At 44.1% G+C, this 17,016-nt stretch overlaps 2 protein-coding genes across 9 annotated transcripts in view; one reads left to right on the top strand and one right to left on the bottom strand.

Annotated features, from left to right (window-relative positions):
* The window catches only part of BRD8 (bromodomain containing 8), a 31,422-nt gene extending 24,789 nt beyond the window's left edge, over positions 1-6,633 (bottom strand). For 4 of the 8 annotated variants that reach the window (XM_045794598.2, XM_045794599.2, XM_087862234.1 and 1 more), the window contains exons 1-2: positions 6,437-6,594; positions 5,403-5,499 (exon numbers count right to left, since the gene is read on the bottom strand). In XM_045794598.2, the coding sequence (XP_045650554.2) occupies positions 5,403-5,499; positions 6,437-6,455 (116 nt within the window). In that variant the 5' untranslated portion in view covers positions 6,456-6,594. Of the gene's footprint in view, positions 1-5,397; positions 5,500-6,432 lie in introns of all 8 variants that reach the window. The other 4 variants (XM_087862232.1, XM_087862231.1, XM_087862233.1 and 1 more) reach the window with 4 other exon arrangements.
* Positions 6,634-6,911: 278 nt separating this feature from the next.
* Positions 6,912-16,894, top strand: KIF20A (kinesin family member 20A). Its single transcript, XM_045794605.2, has 19 exons — positions 6,912-7,025; positions 7,486-7,671; positions 9,008-9,097; positions 9,203-9,322; positions 9,973-10,111; positions 10,459-10,646; positions 10,733-10,859; positions 11,042-11,236; positions 11,342-11,453; positions 11,561-11,629; positions 12,067-12,210; positions 12,358-12,523; positions 12,638-12,802; positions 12,932-13,071; positions 13,958-14,060; positions 14,565-14,763; positions 15,005-15,096; positions 15,333-15,470; positions 16,346-16,894. Exons 2-19 carry the CDS (start codon positions 7,507-7,509, stop codon positions 16,661-16,663), a joined length of 2,670 nt encoding a protein of 889 aa, XP_045650561.1. The 5' UTR covers positions 6,912-7,025; positions 7,486-7,506; the 3' UTR covers positions 16,664-16,894.
* Positions 16,895-17,016: the final 122 nt, after the last annotated feature.

Here is a 17,016-nt window from a genome sequence, read left to right as displayed (position 1 = left end):
ACTGTTTAAAAGGTTGTAAAGACAAAAAAAAAAAAACAGGCAAAAATAAGAAAAGGACTAGAATGGGATCAAGGAAGAGTATGTGGCTTTAATTTTATCTATATTTATTTCTTTAAAAAGATCCAAAGATGGGCGTCTGGGTGGCTCAGTCAGTTGAGCGTCCAACTCTTGATTTCATCTCAGGTCTTGGTCTGAGGGATCTGAGATTGAGCCCCCCGCTGAGTTCAGAGCCTGCCTGAGATTCTCTTTCTACCTCTGCTCCTTTCCCTGCTCACATGTGCTCACTCGATCTCTCTCAAATAAAATTTTTAAATCTTGAAAAAGATCCAAAAAAAGCATGACGAAATATTAAGATTTATTAAATCCAGGCTGGGTACATGGATACTCTATATATTATTCTCCACACTTCTCTATGTGATTGAAAAACTACGTAACTTTATTTTTTTAATGACTTTATTTATTTATTTATTGGGGGGGTGGGGAGAGAAAGAGCATAAGTTGGGGGAAGGGACAGAGGGACAGGAAGAAGCAGGCTCCTTGCTGAGCAGGGAGCCCGATGCGGGGCTCGATCCCAGGACTCCGAGACCATGACCCAAGCTAAAGGCAGACACTTAACCAACTGAGCCACCCAGGAGTCCCAAAAAGCTACGTAACTTTAGAAAGAAAAATGTTTTTTTTTTGTTGTTGTTGTTTTTATTTATTTGACAGAGAGAGAGATAGTCAGTGAGAGAGGGAACACAGGCGGGGGGAGTAGGAGAGGAAGAAGCAGGCTCCCAGCGGAGGAGCTTGATGTGGGGCTCGATCCCAGGACTCTGGGATCACGCCCTGAGCCAAAGGCAGACGCTTAACGACTGAGCCACCCAGGCGCCCCAGAAAAATGTTTTTAAATTTCGTTTTGAGATAATGGTATTACACAGCTCTTTTCCTTTATAAATTAAATAATTATATGGTTAGCTATCAGCAAAAAATAAAGTTTGATCCATAATTTACACCTTAGACCAAGAAAAGCCCCAAATGAATCAACAATTTAAATATTAAAAAAAAAAATTTAACCATGAAAGTACTAGAAGAAATCACAGAATTATTTTATAATCTCAGACTAGGGTAGAACTTCCTAAATAGGTCACAAAATCTAGGAACTGTTAAAAAAATTAATAAGTAAACTACATTTTTAAAGTCTTTATGTGGGGCGCCTGGGTGGCACAGTTGTTAAGCGTCTGCCTTCGGCTCAGGGCATGATCCCAGCGTTCTGAGATCAAGTCCCACATCAGGATCCTCTGCTGGGAGCCTGCTTCTTCCTCTCCCACTCCCCTGCCTGTGTTCCCTCTCTTGCTGGCTCTCTCTTTCTGTCAAATAAATAAATAAAGTCTTTAAAATAAATAAATAAATAAAAGTCTAATGTAAAAATGTTGCTATAAGCAAAGACAAATGGCACACTGGTTTAAAAAAAAATAAATGCATCTCATAGTTCAAACAAATGGCTAATTTCCCTGATGTATAATGAGTCCTCCCCCAATTAAAGAGAAAGACTAATAAGCAGAAAAATGGGAAAAAGCAGTTCACACAAAAAAATAAATACAAGTGGCTCTTTAACACAAGAAGATATTTAACTTCACTCACCATAAGATAAATGTAAATGAAAAGGATGAGAACTATTTCTCACCTTTTACAATACTGTCAAAGATCAAAAATATCTAACAACCAGGACACAGAAAAAGAGGCATTCTGATATATTAACTGATGGGATTATAAATCGAAACAACCTCTGCGTAGGGCAATTTGAAATATTTATCAAACACTACGAACACATATATTCTTTGACCCAATAATTCTGCTTTCAGTTAGTATGTAACTATGCAAGGTTATATCTGTATTAGCAAATGTCCATCAATAGAGTACCAGTTTGGGTTTTTTTTTTAAGATTTTGTTTATTTGACAGAGAAAGAGAGCGCACACAAGCAGGGGGAGTGGGAGAGGAAGAAGCAGGCTCCCAGCACAGAAGGGAGCCCCATGCAGGGCTCGATCCCAGGACCCTGGGATCAGGCCCTGAGCCAAAGGCAGACGCTTAACGACTGAGCCACCCAGGCGCCCCTAAAATTTCAAAGTTTTGGGGCACCTGGGTGGCTCAGTCAGTTAAGTGTCCAACTCTTGATTTCCACTCAGGTCATGATCTCAGGGTTGTGAGACTCAGCACTGTGTGGGGCTCCATGCTCTGTGCAGAGTCTGCATGTCCCTCTCCCTCTCCCTCTCCCCTTCCCCCCACTCACTCCCTCTCTAAATATTTTTAAAAAAATAAATAAAACTCCATTTTTACTTAAGTGTTCTTATACTATTTTTAACCTGATATTTATCAAATTAGTGTGATTCATTTTGTCCTGGGGTTTACCATTTAATTTGGTTCAAGAACAGCTATTACCTAGGATATCCGGATTTCACCTTTAAAAAGTTATTTGAGGGGGTGCCTGGGTGGCTCAGTTGGTTAAGCAGCTGCCTTCCTTAGGGTCACGATCTTGAGGTCCTGGGATGGAGGCCCACTGCTGAGCAGGGAGCCTGCCTCTCCAGGGACCCTGCTTGTTCGTTATCTTTCTCTCTCAAATGAATAAAAAAAAATCTTTAAAAAAAAAAAGTTATTTGAAAAATATGTAAGGCTGCAGAAATGCTAAGTGTGACCAACAATGGTGTCTCGGTAAACTCATTTGAATGATTAAAGTAGTAGAGATGTACCACATAGACACAAATTTGAATATTAAGTAATTATAAGGCTTAGGACAATTAAAAGATGCCTTAGGGGCGCCTGGCTGGCTTAATAGAGCATGGAACTCTTGATCTCGGAGTCAGGAGTTCAAGCCCCACCCTGGGTGTAGATATTACTTAAAAAAAAAAAAAAAGGCATCATTAGATCCTGAGGAAAAATAGACAAATGTTAAAAATAAAAGAAGGGGGGGCGCCTGGGTGGCACAGCGGTTAAGCGTCTGCCTTCGGCTCAGGGCGTGATCCCGGCGATCCGGGATCGAGCCCCACCTCAGGCTCTTCCACTATGAGCCTGCTTCTTCCTCTCCCACTCCCCCTGCTTGTGTTCCCTCTCTCACTGGCTGTCTCTATCTCTGTCGAATAAATAAATAAAATCTTTAAAAATAAATAAATAAATAAAAAATAAAAGAGGGGCGCCTGGGTGGTGCAGTCAGCTAAGTGTCTGACTCTTGGTTTTTCAGCTCAGGTTGTGATCTCGGGCCTGATGAGATGGAGCCCCACGTGGGGCTCCACTCAGCACAGAGTAGTAGGCTTAAGGGTCTCCCTGCCCCTCCCCTTCCCAGTGGGCGCTTTCTTTCTTTCTCTCTAAAATAAATCTTGTCAAACAGAGAAAGACAATTATCATATGATCTCACTCATATGTGGAATTTAAGAAACAAAACAGAGGATCATAGGGGAAGAGAGGAAAAAATAAAAACAAGATGAAATCAGAGAGGGAGACAAACCATAAGAGACTCTTAATCACAGGAAACAAACTGAGCTTACTGGAGGGGATGCGGGTGGGGGGATGGGGAACTGGGTGATGGACATTAAGGAGGGCTCCTGATGTAATGAGCACTGGGTATTACAGACCACTGATGAATCAATGACCTCTACCTCTGAAACCAAGAACACATTGTATGTTAATTAATTGAATTTAAATAAAAAATTTAAAAAACAAAGGGAGAAAAAATAAAATTTTTTTAAATAAATAAATAAAAGGGTATGCACTAGAAGTAAAAAAAACACTGGAAACCATAGTTCTACTTTATGGTCCATAGAAAGAAATACTAAGTGCCAAGACAATATTAATAGAGGAAGAATAGTGTTGTTAACAAATACTGGATACTGGGACATATTTATGTGCAAAAGAGACCTCTGCCTTACAACATACACAAAAATTAACTCAAAATGGGGTGCCTGGCTGGCTCAGTCAGCACAGCATGCAACCCCAGATATCAGGGTTGTGAGTTCTAGCCCCCAGTTGGGAGTCAAACCTACTTAAAAAATAAATAAATAAATAACTAAAAAGGATCATAGACCTAAATGTGTAGAACTAAAACTATAAAGCTTTGAAAAGAAAACGCAGAAGTAAATGGTTTCTTAGCTATGACACCAAAAGCATAAGCAACAGAAGAAAAAAAATAAACTAGACATATCAAAATTGAAATTTTTGTGTTGTAAATGATATGTCAAGTAAGTAAAAAAGACAACATACAAAATAGAAATATTTGCAAATTATCTGTCAAGCAATTTGTGTCCAGAATATACAAAGAATGCTTAAAACTCAGTAATAGTAATAATATAAAGAATCCAGAGGATAGGGGCACCTGTGTGGCTCAGTCAGCTAAGCGTTTACCTTCTACTCAGGTGCGGAACCTGGGTCCTGGGAATCGCTGCTCAGCAGGGACTCGGCTTCTCCATCTGCCTCTCCCTTTTCCTCCTCTCCCCTACTCATGCTCTCTCTCTCTCTCTCTGTCTCTCTCTCAATAAATAAATAAAATCTTAAAAAAAAAAAAAAGAATCCAAATGATCGGAGCAGAGATTTTTCTAAAGAGATACAAATGACCAACAAGCACATGAAAAGATGCTCAACGTTAGTAATCAGGAATATGCAAATCAAAACCACAACGAGATACCATCTCATAACCACTAGCAAGACACACAGTAAGTGCTGTCAGGCATACAAAGAAATTAGGGCCTTCACTCATTGCCTGTGGGGATATAAAAAATATGAGGCCATTTAAAAAAAATAGTTCAGTTGGAGGCGCCTGGGTGGCTCAGTCCATTGAGCCTCTGACTCTGGATTACGGCTCAGAGGGTGATCTCAGGGTCCTGGAATCAACCCCGGAGTCAGGCTCCATGCTCAGGAGGAAGTCTGCTTAAGGATTGTCTCCGTTCCCCTGTTTGCATGCTCTCTCACTCTCTCTCTAAAATAAATAAATAAATAAATATTTTTAAAAAAATTAAAAAAAAATAGTTCAGCTGTTCCTCAAATTATAGGATTCCATTTATATGAAATGTTCAGAATAGGCAATCAACAGAGAAAGAAAGTAGACTGAGTATCTACCTGCCTGAGGGTGGGGGTGGATATTTGCAAGGTGGAGAGATTGTAAAGTGACAGTTAAGGAAGGGGTAAGAGACTTATTTTAGGAGTAACGAAAATGTTCTAAAATTAGACTGTGATAATGATCACACAACTCTGAATATACTAAATTATGTGTATATACTACGTTAATTTTATGTTACTGGAATCAAACCTCAACAACGCTGTTAAAAAACAAATACTGCTTAAATGCTAGTATGATTAACTACAGGAATCCACCAGTGTAAATAAAAAAATACCCAACAGTTTCTAAGACCCAACAATGCAGCTATCTTAGATACCTTACCAATTTTGATCTCCACTCCTCATAACTGAAGAGGCTAAACAGAGCTTCTCTCGGATGGACCATGGCTCTGTAGGGCCAGTACTCAGCAGCTTGTGTTCTAAAAGGAGAAAAGTCTTAGAGAACAACCACTGAGGTACCAGTTCCAAGACCCAAAGGGAGGACTAAAAGCCTAATGCAAAACATCCCACCTTGTAGGAACAAAGTGAGTTACTATAACGGAATCTCGATTTTCACCTCTCTACTAAAATACCATCACTATTCATTCCCCTCAAATTGCTCTCAATATCTGACAAAACTTACTTCTTCAAATGACATGGCTACCTTGTCTTATTTTAAAAAGGCAGGGGAGAACGTCAGAGTAAGATAAGGCAGTTCTCCCGATAGGCCCACTTTTAAGACTACTTGATTCGGATCAGAACGCGAGGGCTTATTTCCCAGGATTCCGAGCAGCCACTCCCCTCCCCCACCCCGCGCCTACGGCCCTGCCTCCTTCTTAGCATAAACTTGTTTACTTCTCTCAGTACTTCCACCCCTATGCAGCTGTCGGACCTAAAGGATCTTTTCAATGTACGAAACAGGAAACTGGCTGAGATGCACAAAACGCAATTTCCCTAGCGTCCGAAAAAGCTAAGAGTTAAAGCACCCCATTTCTCTTGAGAGATAGACCACGGGCCTCACAAACGCTGGCCAGAAAACGAACGGCTCTTTGAGACATTACTCCTATGGCTTACAGCATCTCCTCGTCTGCACACACAAGCCTCTTGAGCCCCTTTATCTCTCACCCCGCAGAGTTCCCAAACACGCAAGGATTCGCTGAGCTGTTTCTCTCAAATCTCCGCAGCCTCCCTGAGACACAACACCCTACACTTCTGGGCCTCTAATCGTTAGTCTTCACGATACGGTCGAGAGCAGGTTTCTCAAGACCCTGGGATCTTAGGCAATCATTGGTCCTAATCCCCAAGCAAGTGACAGAAAGCTGGTACCTAGCCTCTGGTCTAAAAGGCCTTCCACGCAATAACAGCAGACATACTTACTACCCGTTCCTGCCGCCATCTTGGCCCTGAAGTCTCCAACCCCCTCAGGGAAGACAGTCTGGTACGGCCGATACCCGGGAACTCTGGGAAATAGAGTCCGAGCGTTTGTTCGCGATGCCTCCTGGGAAACGTAGTCCCAACCACCGGGATGAGCAAACCCTAAACCAGGCTTCTTGAGTGCTCCTGGGAAGGAATATGCTAAAGAAGATGGCTCTGAAGCCTCAGAATTTCCTTTAGGTTTCTTAGAAAAAAAGTTCCTAGGGTCCAAGGAAAAGTGTTAAGCGCGAAGAATTGTACGCGGCCTTACTCCAAACTTGTCAGTTGGTAACCCGGACCCACATGAGAAGGAAGAGGTCAAGCCAGAGCAAACGGTCTACCAGTATTATCCACCCCCCTTCCATGCGCTGATTGGTAGCCGCAGGCTTCGCTCTCTGATTGGCCGAACGAACGCAGCGCGTAATTTAAAACATTGTATCTGTAACAAAGGTGCGCCTCGTGGGTGGAGCTGTGCTCTCAGACGGCGAAAGTCCAGGTTCGGCAGCAGGGTGTGTGAGCCGGTACCAGAGGAAGAGTGAGTGTCGCGTCTTCGGTGAGTTTGCGGCTGTGCCGGAGCCCAGCTGCGGTACCAGTTCTTGCCCTCGCGGGATAGGCTTTTAGAAAGCGAAGGTGCCGCCATCCTTTTTTTTCTTTTTTTAATACCTCTGTCCTCCCTTGGGGGCTGAGTGAGGTTGGAGAAGGACCCCAAGGGAACTATACCACCTCCTCGATACCGGTGGGCGAGGCACCCTAATGAGAGTGTGGCCTGCTGCTTTTAGAGCGAGGTATCTGTTCATTCCTTTTGGCGGTCGGAAATGCCTAAGACTGGATTACGTGATTAACTCCTTCTCTTATCCCCTACCCCTGTACTGGCCTTTGAAGAGATAAGGGAGTAGGAATTCAGGCAGCGAGAGGAAGGTGTCCTGGGGCAAGGAAATTATTTCTTACCTAGAATTTGCAGCCCCTTCTGTCCCTTAAGGTTCTCCTCCCTACCCACTCTTGTCTCTTTGTAGACCTAAGCTGCCCCTGCTGTCATGTCGCAAGGGATCCTTTCTCCGCCAGCCGGCTTGCTGTCAGATGAGGAGGTTGTAGTCTCCCCCATGTTTGAGTCCACAGCTGCAGATTTAGGGTCTGTGGTACGCAAGGACCTGATATCAGACTGCTCGGTCATCTCCACCTCCCTGGAGGATAAGCAGCAGGTAAAAGAGTTGGACAGTGGCTTGGCAGCAGAAAGTGATATCCTCAGCCTACCATTCCATGCAGAATTAGTATGAGGTCAAAGACAACAGTCCCAGGGGTCTGAGAGATCAGTTCAAAATTAAGAGCACGAAAGGTTAAAAAAATGTAAATTTGTGTGTCCATAAGAACTATTATTTGCATTCCATTAATGAACCACTCTCACGTGCATACTCTTAGTCCTATAAGGGAAGGCTAATAGTTCTATCTTCTTCCCCATGAGGCCTAGTTGTGTAAATAATTTGCACAAGACCATACTGCCATTAAGTATGTTTTCAATATCAACTGTAGCTTCCATTTATGGAGACTTTATGCTAAGCTGGGGCTTCTCAGCTGCAGCATTATGAACATTTGGGGCCAGATAATTGTTTGTTTTAGGGGACTGTCTTGTACTTTAAGATGTTTAGCAGCATACCTGGCCTCTACCCACTAGATGTCACTAGCTCCTTCCCACTGTGACAACCAAGAAACTGCCCCTGACAGCGAAATGTCCCTTGGCAGGGAAATGGCATTGGTTGAGAACAACTCTGCTAGAAAGTCTCCTCTTTTATAGAGAAAATTTCATGAGAACAGGAGCCTTGATAATGTCCCTGACTGTGGACAACCAGAGCCTTAGATTTCCCAGGCCATAGTAGGCAGATCTCTAAACATCTGTTGAGTGAATGAAGTGGGTTCTATTATTAACCCAATTCTACAGATATGGAAACAGAGGCAGAGAATCTAAACTTGTTCAAGATGTCATACTTCTAAATGATGGAATTGGAACTCAAATTTAGGTGTTTTTTTTTTCTTTTTCTTAAGATTTTATTTATTTATGTGACAGAGATAGAGACAGCCAGCGAGAGAGGGAACACAAGCAGGGGGAGTGGGAGAGGAAGCAGGTTCATAGCGGAGGAGCCTGATATGGGGCTCGATCCCATAACGCTGGGATCACGCCCTGAGCCGAAGGCAGACGCTTAATGACTGCGCCACCCAGGCGCCCCTCAAATTTAGGTTTGTCTGCCTCCAAGGTGCTTATGTTTTGCTGTAATACCACATGCTGATTTGCATACTACTTAACCAGTTCTGATTCAGAAAGTCAGTGTGGCAGGCCATGTTTCCAGGATACTGAAGACAGTGAAGGGTGATAAAGCAATGAAAAACCCCTGTGGGTTGGAGTGATTATGGAACTGTAGAGCAGCTAGCTATACAGACATTTGAGGTGAAGTGGGGATAATGTTAGCAGGAATCTCTGGAAATATGCTGTTTGCTCATCTGCTTGGAAGTAACTGCTGATTCCGGCCTGGAATTCTGTCACAGGTTCCATCTGAGGATAGTACGGAGAAGGTGAAAGTATACCTGAGAGTTAGGCCCTTGTTACCTTCAGAGTTGGAACGACAGGAAGATCAGGTGAGTGTCTGAGGAGGGAGGATTTAAGATGGAATGATGCAATACAGGAAACGTTCCCAGTATGCTTTCCTTCTGTGATTTTTTTTTTTTTTTACCCCTTCTCAGGATTGTGTCCGTATTGAGAATGTGGAGACCCTTGTTCTACAGGCACCCAAGGATTCCTTTGCCCAGAAGAGCAATGAGCGGGGAATTGGACAAGCTGCCCATAGATTCACCTTTTCCCAGGTATGGAGGTACTGGTTTATGAACAAGGACCAACATATTAGGGGTAACTTTATTCTCTATTTAGAGGGGAAGCTTTTTACTTGACTGTGAGTTCCTTATATATGCATGTCCATAATTTGGGGGACTCATGTGCGAGTCAGTGCATCTAGTACTTTATGTGCATTAATTCCCAACATCTCCATTATTATTATCATTCTTGTTCCTGTCTTCCTGGTAAGGATACTGTGACTCAGTGAAGGTTATGTTGCTGAATCCATGTAGCTAGTCGGTGGTAGAGTTAGGCCTTGCATCTAGAACTATCCATCTCCAAAGCCCACACTTGTGATTACTGTGTTGTCGCATCGTGTGTGTAGTCTGCTGCTACACACACAATGGCCTTGGAGGCTATTGAAGATCAGAGCCAAGGACCGGGGTAGAATCCCTCCATCCTTGATAGTACCTGGAAGTATCTGTTGATTTGGATGAAAGATGCACTGGCAGAGAGTGGTTTAGTCTTCAGTGTTTGGAGAGCAGCTGGCAGCACTGCAGGAAGAGGTTGCCTGAGTAAGCTTCAGAGCCAGTCACCCAGAAAGGGACACATCTGCTGGCTCTGTACAGGAGGCAAGTGGGAGATGAGGGATGGGCCTCTGAGAAATTGGGTCTGTCTCTAGATCTTTGGGCCAGAAGTGGGACAGGCATCCTTCTTCAACCTGACCGTGAAGGAGATGGTAAAGGATGTACTCAAAGGGCAGAACTGGCTCATTTACACATACGGAGTCACCAACTCAGGGAAAACCCACACAATTCAAGGTGAGTGAGTAGTAGGCCTCACAGAATTGCTGATTGGCCTGTAATGATGGATAATGATGCTTTTTGTTTTGTTTAAGTTTTTTTTATTTATTCATTTGAGAGAGAAAGATAGGGAGAGAGAGTGAGAGCAAGAGCAGGGGGAGAGGGGAGAGGGAGAAGCAGACTCCCCACTGATCAGGAGCCCAACACAGGACTCTATCCCAGGACCCTGGGATCATGACCTAAGCTAAAGGCAGATGCTTAACCAACTGAGCCATCCAGGTGCCCCTGTGATGATGTTTTCTTTGCCTTTTGATGCTTTCAATTTGGGAAGAGCGCTCAGCTGTCCATCTTTCACATGCTTCCAGGTACCATCAAGGATGGAGGGATCCTACCCCGGTCCTTGGCTCTGATCTTCAATAGCCTCCAAGGCCAACTTCATCCAACGCCTGATCTGAAGCCTGTACTCTTCAATGAGGTAATCTGGCTAGACAGCAAGCAGATCCGACAGGAGGAAATGAAGAAACTGGCCCTGCTAAATGGAGGCCTCCAAGAGGTGAAGTGCTGGTGTTCACAGAGGTGGGGCTAAGAGGACAAATCTGTGGAAAGTTTTGTGCTTATTTTCTCCCTGGGCCCCTCCAGGAGGAGCTGTCCACCTCCTTGAAGAGGAGTGTCTACATTGAAGGTCGGATGGGTACCAGCACCAGCTTTGACAGTGGCATCGCTGGGCTCTCCTCCAGTCATATGACCAGCAGTAGCCAGCTGGATGGTACGTACCATGACTGGGCTTTGTACCAAGTAACAGTAGAAACCCACTCCCTTGCTCCCAACGGCTGCCAGGGGTATAGACCAGAGGTTTCAGCCTAAGCTGCTCCTTCCAAGGCCACCGCAGGCCAAAGGGGAGATGGACTACTCTAGAGCTGTTGCCCTATACACGGGCTTCTTCCCCAGAAACGAGTCACCGATGGGCACAGCCAGACACTGCCCCTGTGAGTGTCCCTGCAAACATTCGCTTCTCTGTCTGGATCTCCTTCTTTGAGATCTACAATGAACTGCTTTATGACCTGTTGGAACCACCTAGCCAACAGCGCAAGAGGCAGACTCTGCGGCTCTGTGAAGATCAGAATGGCAATCCCTATGTAAAAGGTATGGGAAGGTGGGGAGCCTGCCAACAACCCTGAAACGGGATTTGGGAGAAACCTGGACAAGTTAGGTGCTCCCATCTTCTATATGCCTTTCTCTTTGCCTCAGATCTCAACTGGATTCACGTTCAGGATGCTGAGGAGGCCTGGAAACTGCTCAAAGTGGGTCGTAAAAACCAGAGCTTTGCCAGCACCCATCTGAACCAGAACTCTAGCCGCAGGTGAGTGGGCTATGGGAGTCAACTTTTTACTGTGTTCTAGGAAACAAGAGTCCTCCACCTGGTCATGGAAGATACACAGTGACTTTTCTTTTTTTCTTCATTTCCAGTCACAGCATCTTCTCAATACGAATCCTGCACCTTCAGGGGGAAGGGGATATCATCCCCAAAATCAGCGAGTAAGTTTTTCCATTTAGAAATGTGGGCTTCTGGGGCGCCTGGGTAGCGCAGTCGTTAAAGTGTCTGCCTTCGGCTCAGGGCGTGATCCCGGCGTTTCGGGATCGAGTCCCACATCGGGCTCCTCTGCTGGGAGCCTGCTTCTTCCTCTCTCACTTGCCTGCTGTGTTCCCTCTCTCGCTGGCTGTCTCTCTGTCACATAAATAAATAAAATCTTTAAAAAAAAAAAAAAAAAAGAAATGTGGGCTTCTTGGTCATAAATGGTACTGGAAGCAGGGGTTAAGGGAGGTCCTCAGGGGAATTACTTCTGTTAGAGTCTTGCTCTGCTTCCTTGGGTACAGAGATCCTTGGTGGGTCCTCCCCTCCCCAGAGCTATATGAAGGGCTGGAAAGCTCATAACATGTGGGGTCCTTATGTCAGATCCTGTCCATCATTCAAGGTTGTCCCTCTGTGATCTGGCTGGCTCAGAGCGCTGCAAAGATCAGAAAAGTGGCGAGCGGCTGAAGGAAGCAGGAAACATTAATACTTCTCTGCACACCTTGGGCCGTTGTATTGCTGCCCTGCGCCAAAACCAGCAGAATCGGTGAGCTTCTGACTGTAAGCCGTGGGCTGGGATGGTCTGGAGCACTGCAGTTTGCTAAGAGACTTCCTGATTCTCACTGGGGATGGTGCTGGGATACTCCAAGGGCTGGAATTGTGCTCACAGCTCTGTTCTCTGATCCGCTGCTAGGTCAAAACAGAACCTGGTTCCCTTCCGTGACAGCAAGTTGACTCGAGTATTCCAAGGCTTCTTCACAGGTCGAGGCCGCTCCTGCATGATTGTCAATGTGAATCCCTGTGCATCTACCTATGATGAGACCCTTCATGTGGCCAAGTTCTCAGCCATTGCCAGCCAGGTAAGAAGCTGTAGGTGTAATGGTTGTGCTCAATTTGGGCTGGTACCTTTATTTAAGGAATCTACTAGGGACTAGTTATGAATTCAATTGATTTCCCACCTCCTCCCCACCTAGCTTGTGCATGCTCCACCTGTGCACCTGGGATTCCCATTGCTACAGTCATTCATCAAGGAACACAGTCTACGGGCATCTCCCAGCTTAGAGATGGGAGCTAAGACAGATCCAGGCCTTGATGATGACATCGAAAATGAAGTTGACATCTCCATGTATGGCAAGGAGGTGAGAATGCAAGAAAGCTCTGGGGTAGCAACTTGATGGCTATATATTTTCCACGCTGTCTTCCAGGTGGGCCTTTACCTTTGTAGGGCATGGACCTTCAGATCACTTCTGAACTGTGTGTCCCTCCAGGAGCTCCTGCAGGTGGTGGAAGCCATGAAAGCATTGCTTTGTAAAGAACGGCAGGAAAAGCTGCAGCTGGAGATGCAGCTCCGTGACGAGATTTGCAATGAGATGGTGGAACAGATGCAACAACGGGAACAGTGGTGCAGGTATCAGCTGGAGTGACCGCTCTGGGTCTGTCAACTAGACCAGAGGGTGGGGAATAGGGACTAGGATAGAGTTGTGCCTCAAGCCCTGTCCTCCCAACTCCTCAGAATCTTCACTCCCTTACCTCTTCTCTTTTTTAAAAAAAGTTTATTATGGGGGCACGTGAGTGACTCAGGTGGCTAAGCATCTGACTCTTGATTTTGGCTCAGGTCACGATCTCAGGATCGTGAGATGAAGCTCCCACATCGAGCTCTGCACTGGGCGCGCACCCCGCTTTAGACTCTCTGTCTCCCTCTCCTGTTGCCCCTCCCGCCACTCAGTCTATCTTTAAAAAAAACTTATTATTGAAGTATAATTGACACACATTAGTTCCACAAGTACAACCTAGAGATATGACAATTCTATACATTATTCAATGTTCACCACAGTAAGTGTAGTCACCATCTGTCAACCATACATTATTACAGTGTTACTGACTATATTCCTAATATTCTACTTTTCATCTCTGTGACTTATTTATTTTATAAATGGAAGTTTCTACCTTTTAATTCCTTTTAGCTATTTCACCCATTCCTCCCACCCCCTGCCCTCTGGCAACCACCAGTTTGTTCTCTGTATTTAAGTCTGTTTTTTAAAAAAGTCTGTGTTTTGGTTCGTTTTTTAGATTCCACATAAAAGTGAAATCATATGGTATTTTGTCTTTATCTGATTTCACTTAACATACTTTCTCAGTCCGTCCATGTCATTGCAAAGAGCAAGATTTCATTCTTTATGGCTGAGTAACATTCCATTGTGTGTGTGTGTGTGTGTGTGTGTGTGTGTGTGTGCGTGTGCACGCGCGCACATATATAAACCCCATCTTCTTTATCCATTTTTCTCCTCTGACAGTGAACATTTGGACACCCAGAAGGAACTATTAGAGGAAATGTATGAAGAGAAACTAAAGATCCTCAAGGAGTCACTTACAAGTTTTTATCAAGAAGAGCTTCAGGTGAGTTGCCCTGAAGCAGCCCCAACTAGCCACTGATTCCCATCACTAGCTTGTCTGATGGAAATAGATTTTATAAACTCTGGTAGGGCAAGAATATGTAACTCAGTTTTTTTCTAGTCTTTTTAGTACTGTATAGGTGTCATTCTTTGAATTAAGAGTTGGTTGACCTGGAAATGGCTTAAGTGCTAACAGGCTTATTTTTAAGATTTTATTTACTTATTTATTTATTTGAAAGAGAGAGAGTGAGCATGAGCAAGGGGGAGAGGCAGAGGGAGAAGCAGCCTCCCTGCTGAGGGCAGAGCCTGACATGGGGCTCGATTCCAGGACCCGGAGATTATGACCTGAGCTGAAGTCAGATGCTTAACCGACTAAGCCACCCAGGCACCCTGCTAACAGGCTTTTGAGGCATAACTGTCAGGGAAGGTTTTGTTCACTGTTCAGTCATCCGTTCCTGCAGGATTTGTCTGACTCTGGATGGAACTGTGCTCTCTGCTTCCCTCTTAGGAACGGGATGAAAAAATTGAAGAACTAGAAGCTCTTTTGCACGAAGCCAGACAGCAGCCAGTAGCCCCTCAACAATCAGGGTCTGAACTGTCCCTTCGGCGGTCACAAAGGTTGGCAGCTTCTGCCTCCAATCAGCAGCTCCATGAGGTTAAAGCTAAACTGGAACAGTGCAGAGCAGAGCTAAACTCCACCTCTGAAGGTAAGGAAGGAGAGAGGGCACAAAGCATTGGAGTGGTTCAGAGAACTGTTCTTCAAATTTTGGCCTCCAGACTCCCAACTCCATAATTTCCTCAACTCTGAGGTACATCCCCTGACCTTTCACTCTAGGATGCACATGGCCTCACTTTTTATATTTGCTGCAAGCTACTATTAATTTAGGTAAGAGGTATGTCCAAGGCTAGAAAGCCTACATACTGAAGTTTCTTGTTTCCTTCCCTCAGAACTACGAAAGTATCAGAAAATGTTGGAACCACCACCCTCAGCCAAGCCCTTTACCACTGATGTGGACAAAAAATTAGAGGAGGGCCAAAAGGTAATTTACACCTTTCTCTGTTACCAGGCTCTTACCTAAGGCAACTTCCAACCCTGTACCTGTGGTTTAGGAGGACCAGGGTTTTTGTTTTTGTTTTTTTGTGCACAGTCCTGCAGAGTGTCTACTTCATTTAGCTGACTAGCCTTTCTAATTTTACTTTTCTTCAAACGGCTATCCAATTCCTTCAGTTCATTCTCCTGGTCGATCTTGGCCACAATGTGGTTCCTACTTTTCAGAATATAAGGCTGCTACGGACAGAGCTTCAGAAACTGGGTGAGTCTCTCCAGTCAGCAGAAAGAGCCTGTTGCCACAGCACTGGGGCAGGAAAACTTCGCCAAGCCTTGACCACTTGTGATGACATCTTAATCAAACAGGTTAGGGCTATATATCTCCTTCTCTCTCATCAGCCCACTCCAGAAAGAAGAATGAGAAGCAGAAAAAGGCAGAGATTTTTGGGCTAGTCCTGAGGGAGGGTAGTTTATCTTCTTTGCAAAATAAAATTATTTACTAAGTACAAGGTATTATGCTAAGTAATTTATAAGCAATTTCTATTATAACAACCCTATGGAAGTAGATATTATCATATTTCATCCAAAGTGTAGATTTTAAGGGGTACCTGGCTGGCTCAGTCAGTAAAGCATGTGACTCTTATCTCGGGGTCATGAGTTTGAGCCCCACATTGGTTGTGGAGCCTACTTAAAAAAATAAAACTATATTTAAAAAACAAAAAAAGCCAAAATGCATAGAGTTTAAGAAACCGTTATATTACCACTACGACAAAACACTAACAAGATAGCTATGACAACTGTCAGTAAATGCACCCTGATTTGAGTGAAGAAAAAAAAAACTTAGAGTAAACAGCTTTTTTTTTTTTTTTAAGTTTATTTCTTTCTGGTAATCTCTGCACTCAGCGTGGGGCTCAAATCTCTGCGCTCAGTCGCATGCTCTACTGACTGAGCCAACCAGGTGCCCCTAAACACAGCTCTTAATACATAGGCACTAGGGCTCTTGGAGGTCTAAGTAAACTTATTCAAGCTCATGCCATATATTAGAAATTGTCCTTCTATTCAGTGCTATTCGTTTGGGGCTTAGAGAAAATACCCGCTATTCAATAAGCTCTAACTTTAAAGAATTAAACTTTGTAAAAACAGTTGTTAGTAACTAAGTAGGAGATGGCATGTATTACCTTGCCCTTTAGTTTCTCTAATACACCAGACCAAACTGTTTTAACTTTATTCACCTTCCTTAGGATCAGACCCTGGCTGAGCTGCAGAATAACATGATGCTAGTAAAACTGGACCTTCGGAAGAAGGCAGCATGTATCGCAGAGCAGTATCATACTGTACTAAAACTCCAAGGCCAGGCTTCTACCAAAAAGCGCCTTGGTGCCAACCAGGAAAACCAGCAACCAAACCAACAGCCCCCAGGGAAGAAACCGTTTCTTCGAAATTTACTTCCTAGAACACCCACCTGCCAAAGCTCAACAGACTGCAGCCCTTATGCCCGGATCCTGCGCTCACGGCGCTCCCCTTTACTCAAATCTGGGCCTTTTGGCAAAAAATACTAAGGCTATGGGGAAGGAGAGAGCAGTCATTGCCCTGAGGCAGGTCACTGCTTGAGAAATAGGTCTCTTTTAAAAAGCTTTACCAATACCTGGAACTGTATCCAGAATGCAATATACAGACACTAGTTATTTTCCTCCCTTTTGTAATATAATCACCTATGTAATCTCATGCTTTTTTACTTATATGGTTTCTATGCACACAAAAAGTTATATTAAATAAACATATCGTTCACAGCTTTTGTGTTTTTTTCATGTTTTTTGTTTGAATTCCAATTTTAACAAATTCATTAAAACAGGACTTAAAAAACAGGGAAAAAATTGAAAATTAAACATCACTTGGGCCCCTTGGAACCTTG

Source organism: Ursus americanus, chromosome 5 (assembly GCF_024610735.1).
Source record: "Ursus americanus isolate L20-20 chromosome 5, mUrsAme1.1.p, whole genome shotgun sequence".
NCBI classification, from domain to species: Eukaryota; Metazoa; Chordata; class Mammalia; order Carnivora; family Ursidae; genus Ursus; species Ursus americanus.
This window is presented reverse-complemented; position numbering and strand designations above follow the sequence as displayed.

What these genes read in the sequence shown, in the direction of transcription:
- KIF20A (XM_045794605.2), top strand. Translation starts at nt 7,507, where the DNA reads ATGTCGCAAGGGATCCTTTCTCCGCCAGCCGGCTTGCTGTCAGATGAG. An exon ending in TCTCCATGTATGGCAAGGAG is followed by an intron (nt 12,803 to 12,931) that starts GTGAGAATGCAA and finishes GTGTCCCTCCAG; the next exon opens with GAGCTCCTGCAGGTGGTGGA. An exon ending in GCTAAACTCCACCTCTGAAG is followed by an intron (nt 14,764 to 15,004) that starts GTAAGGAAGGAG and finishes TCCTTCCCTCAG; the next exon opens with AACTACGAAAGTATCAGAAA.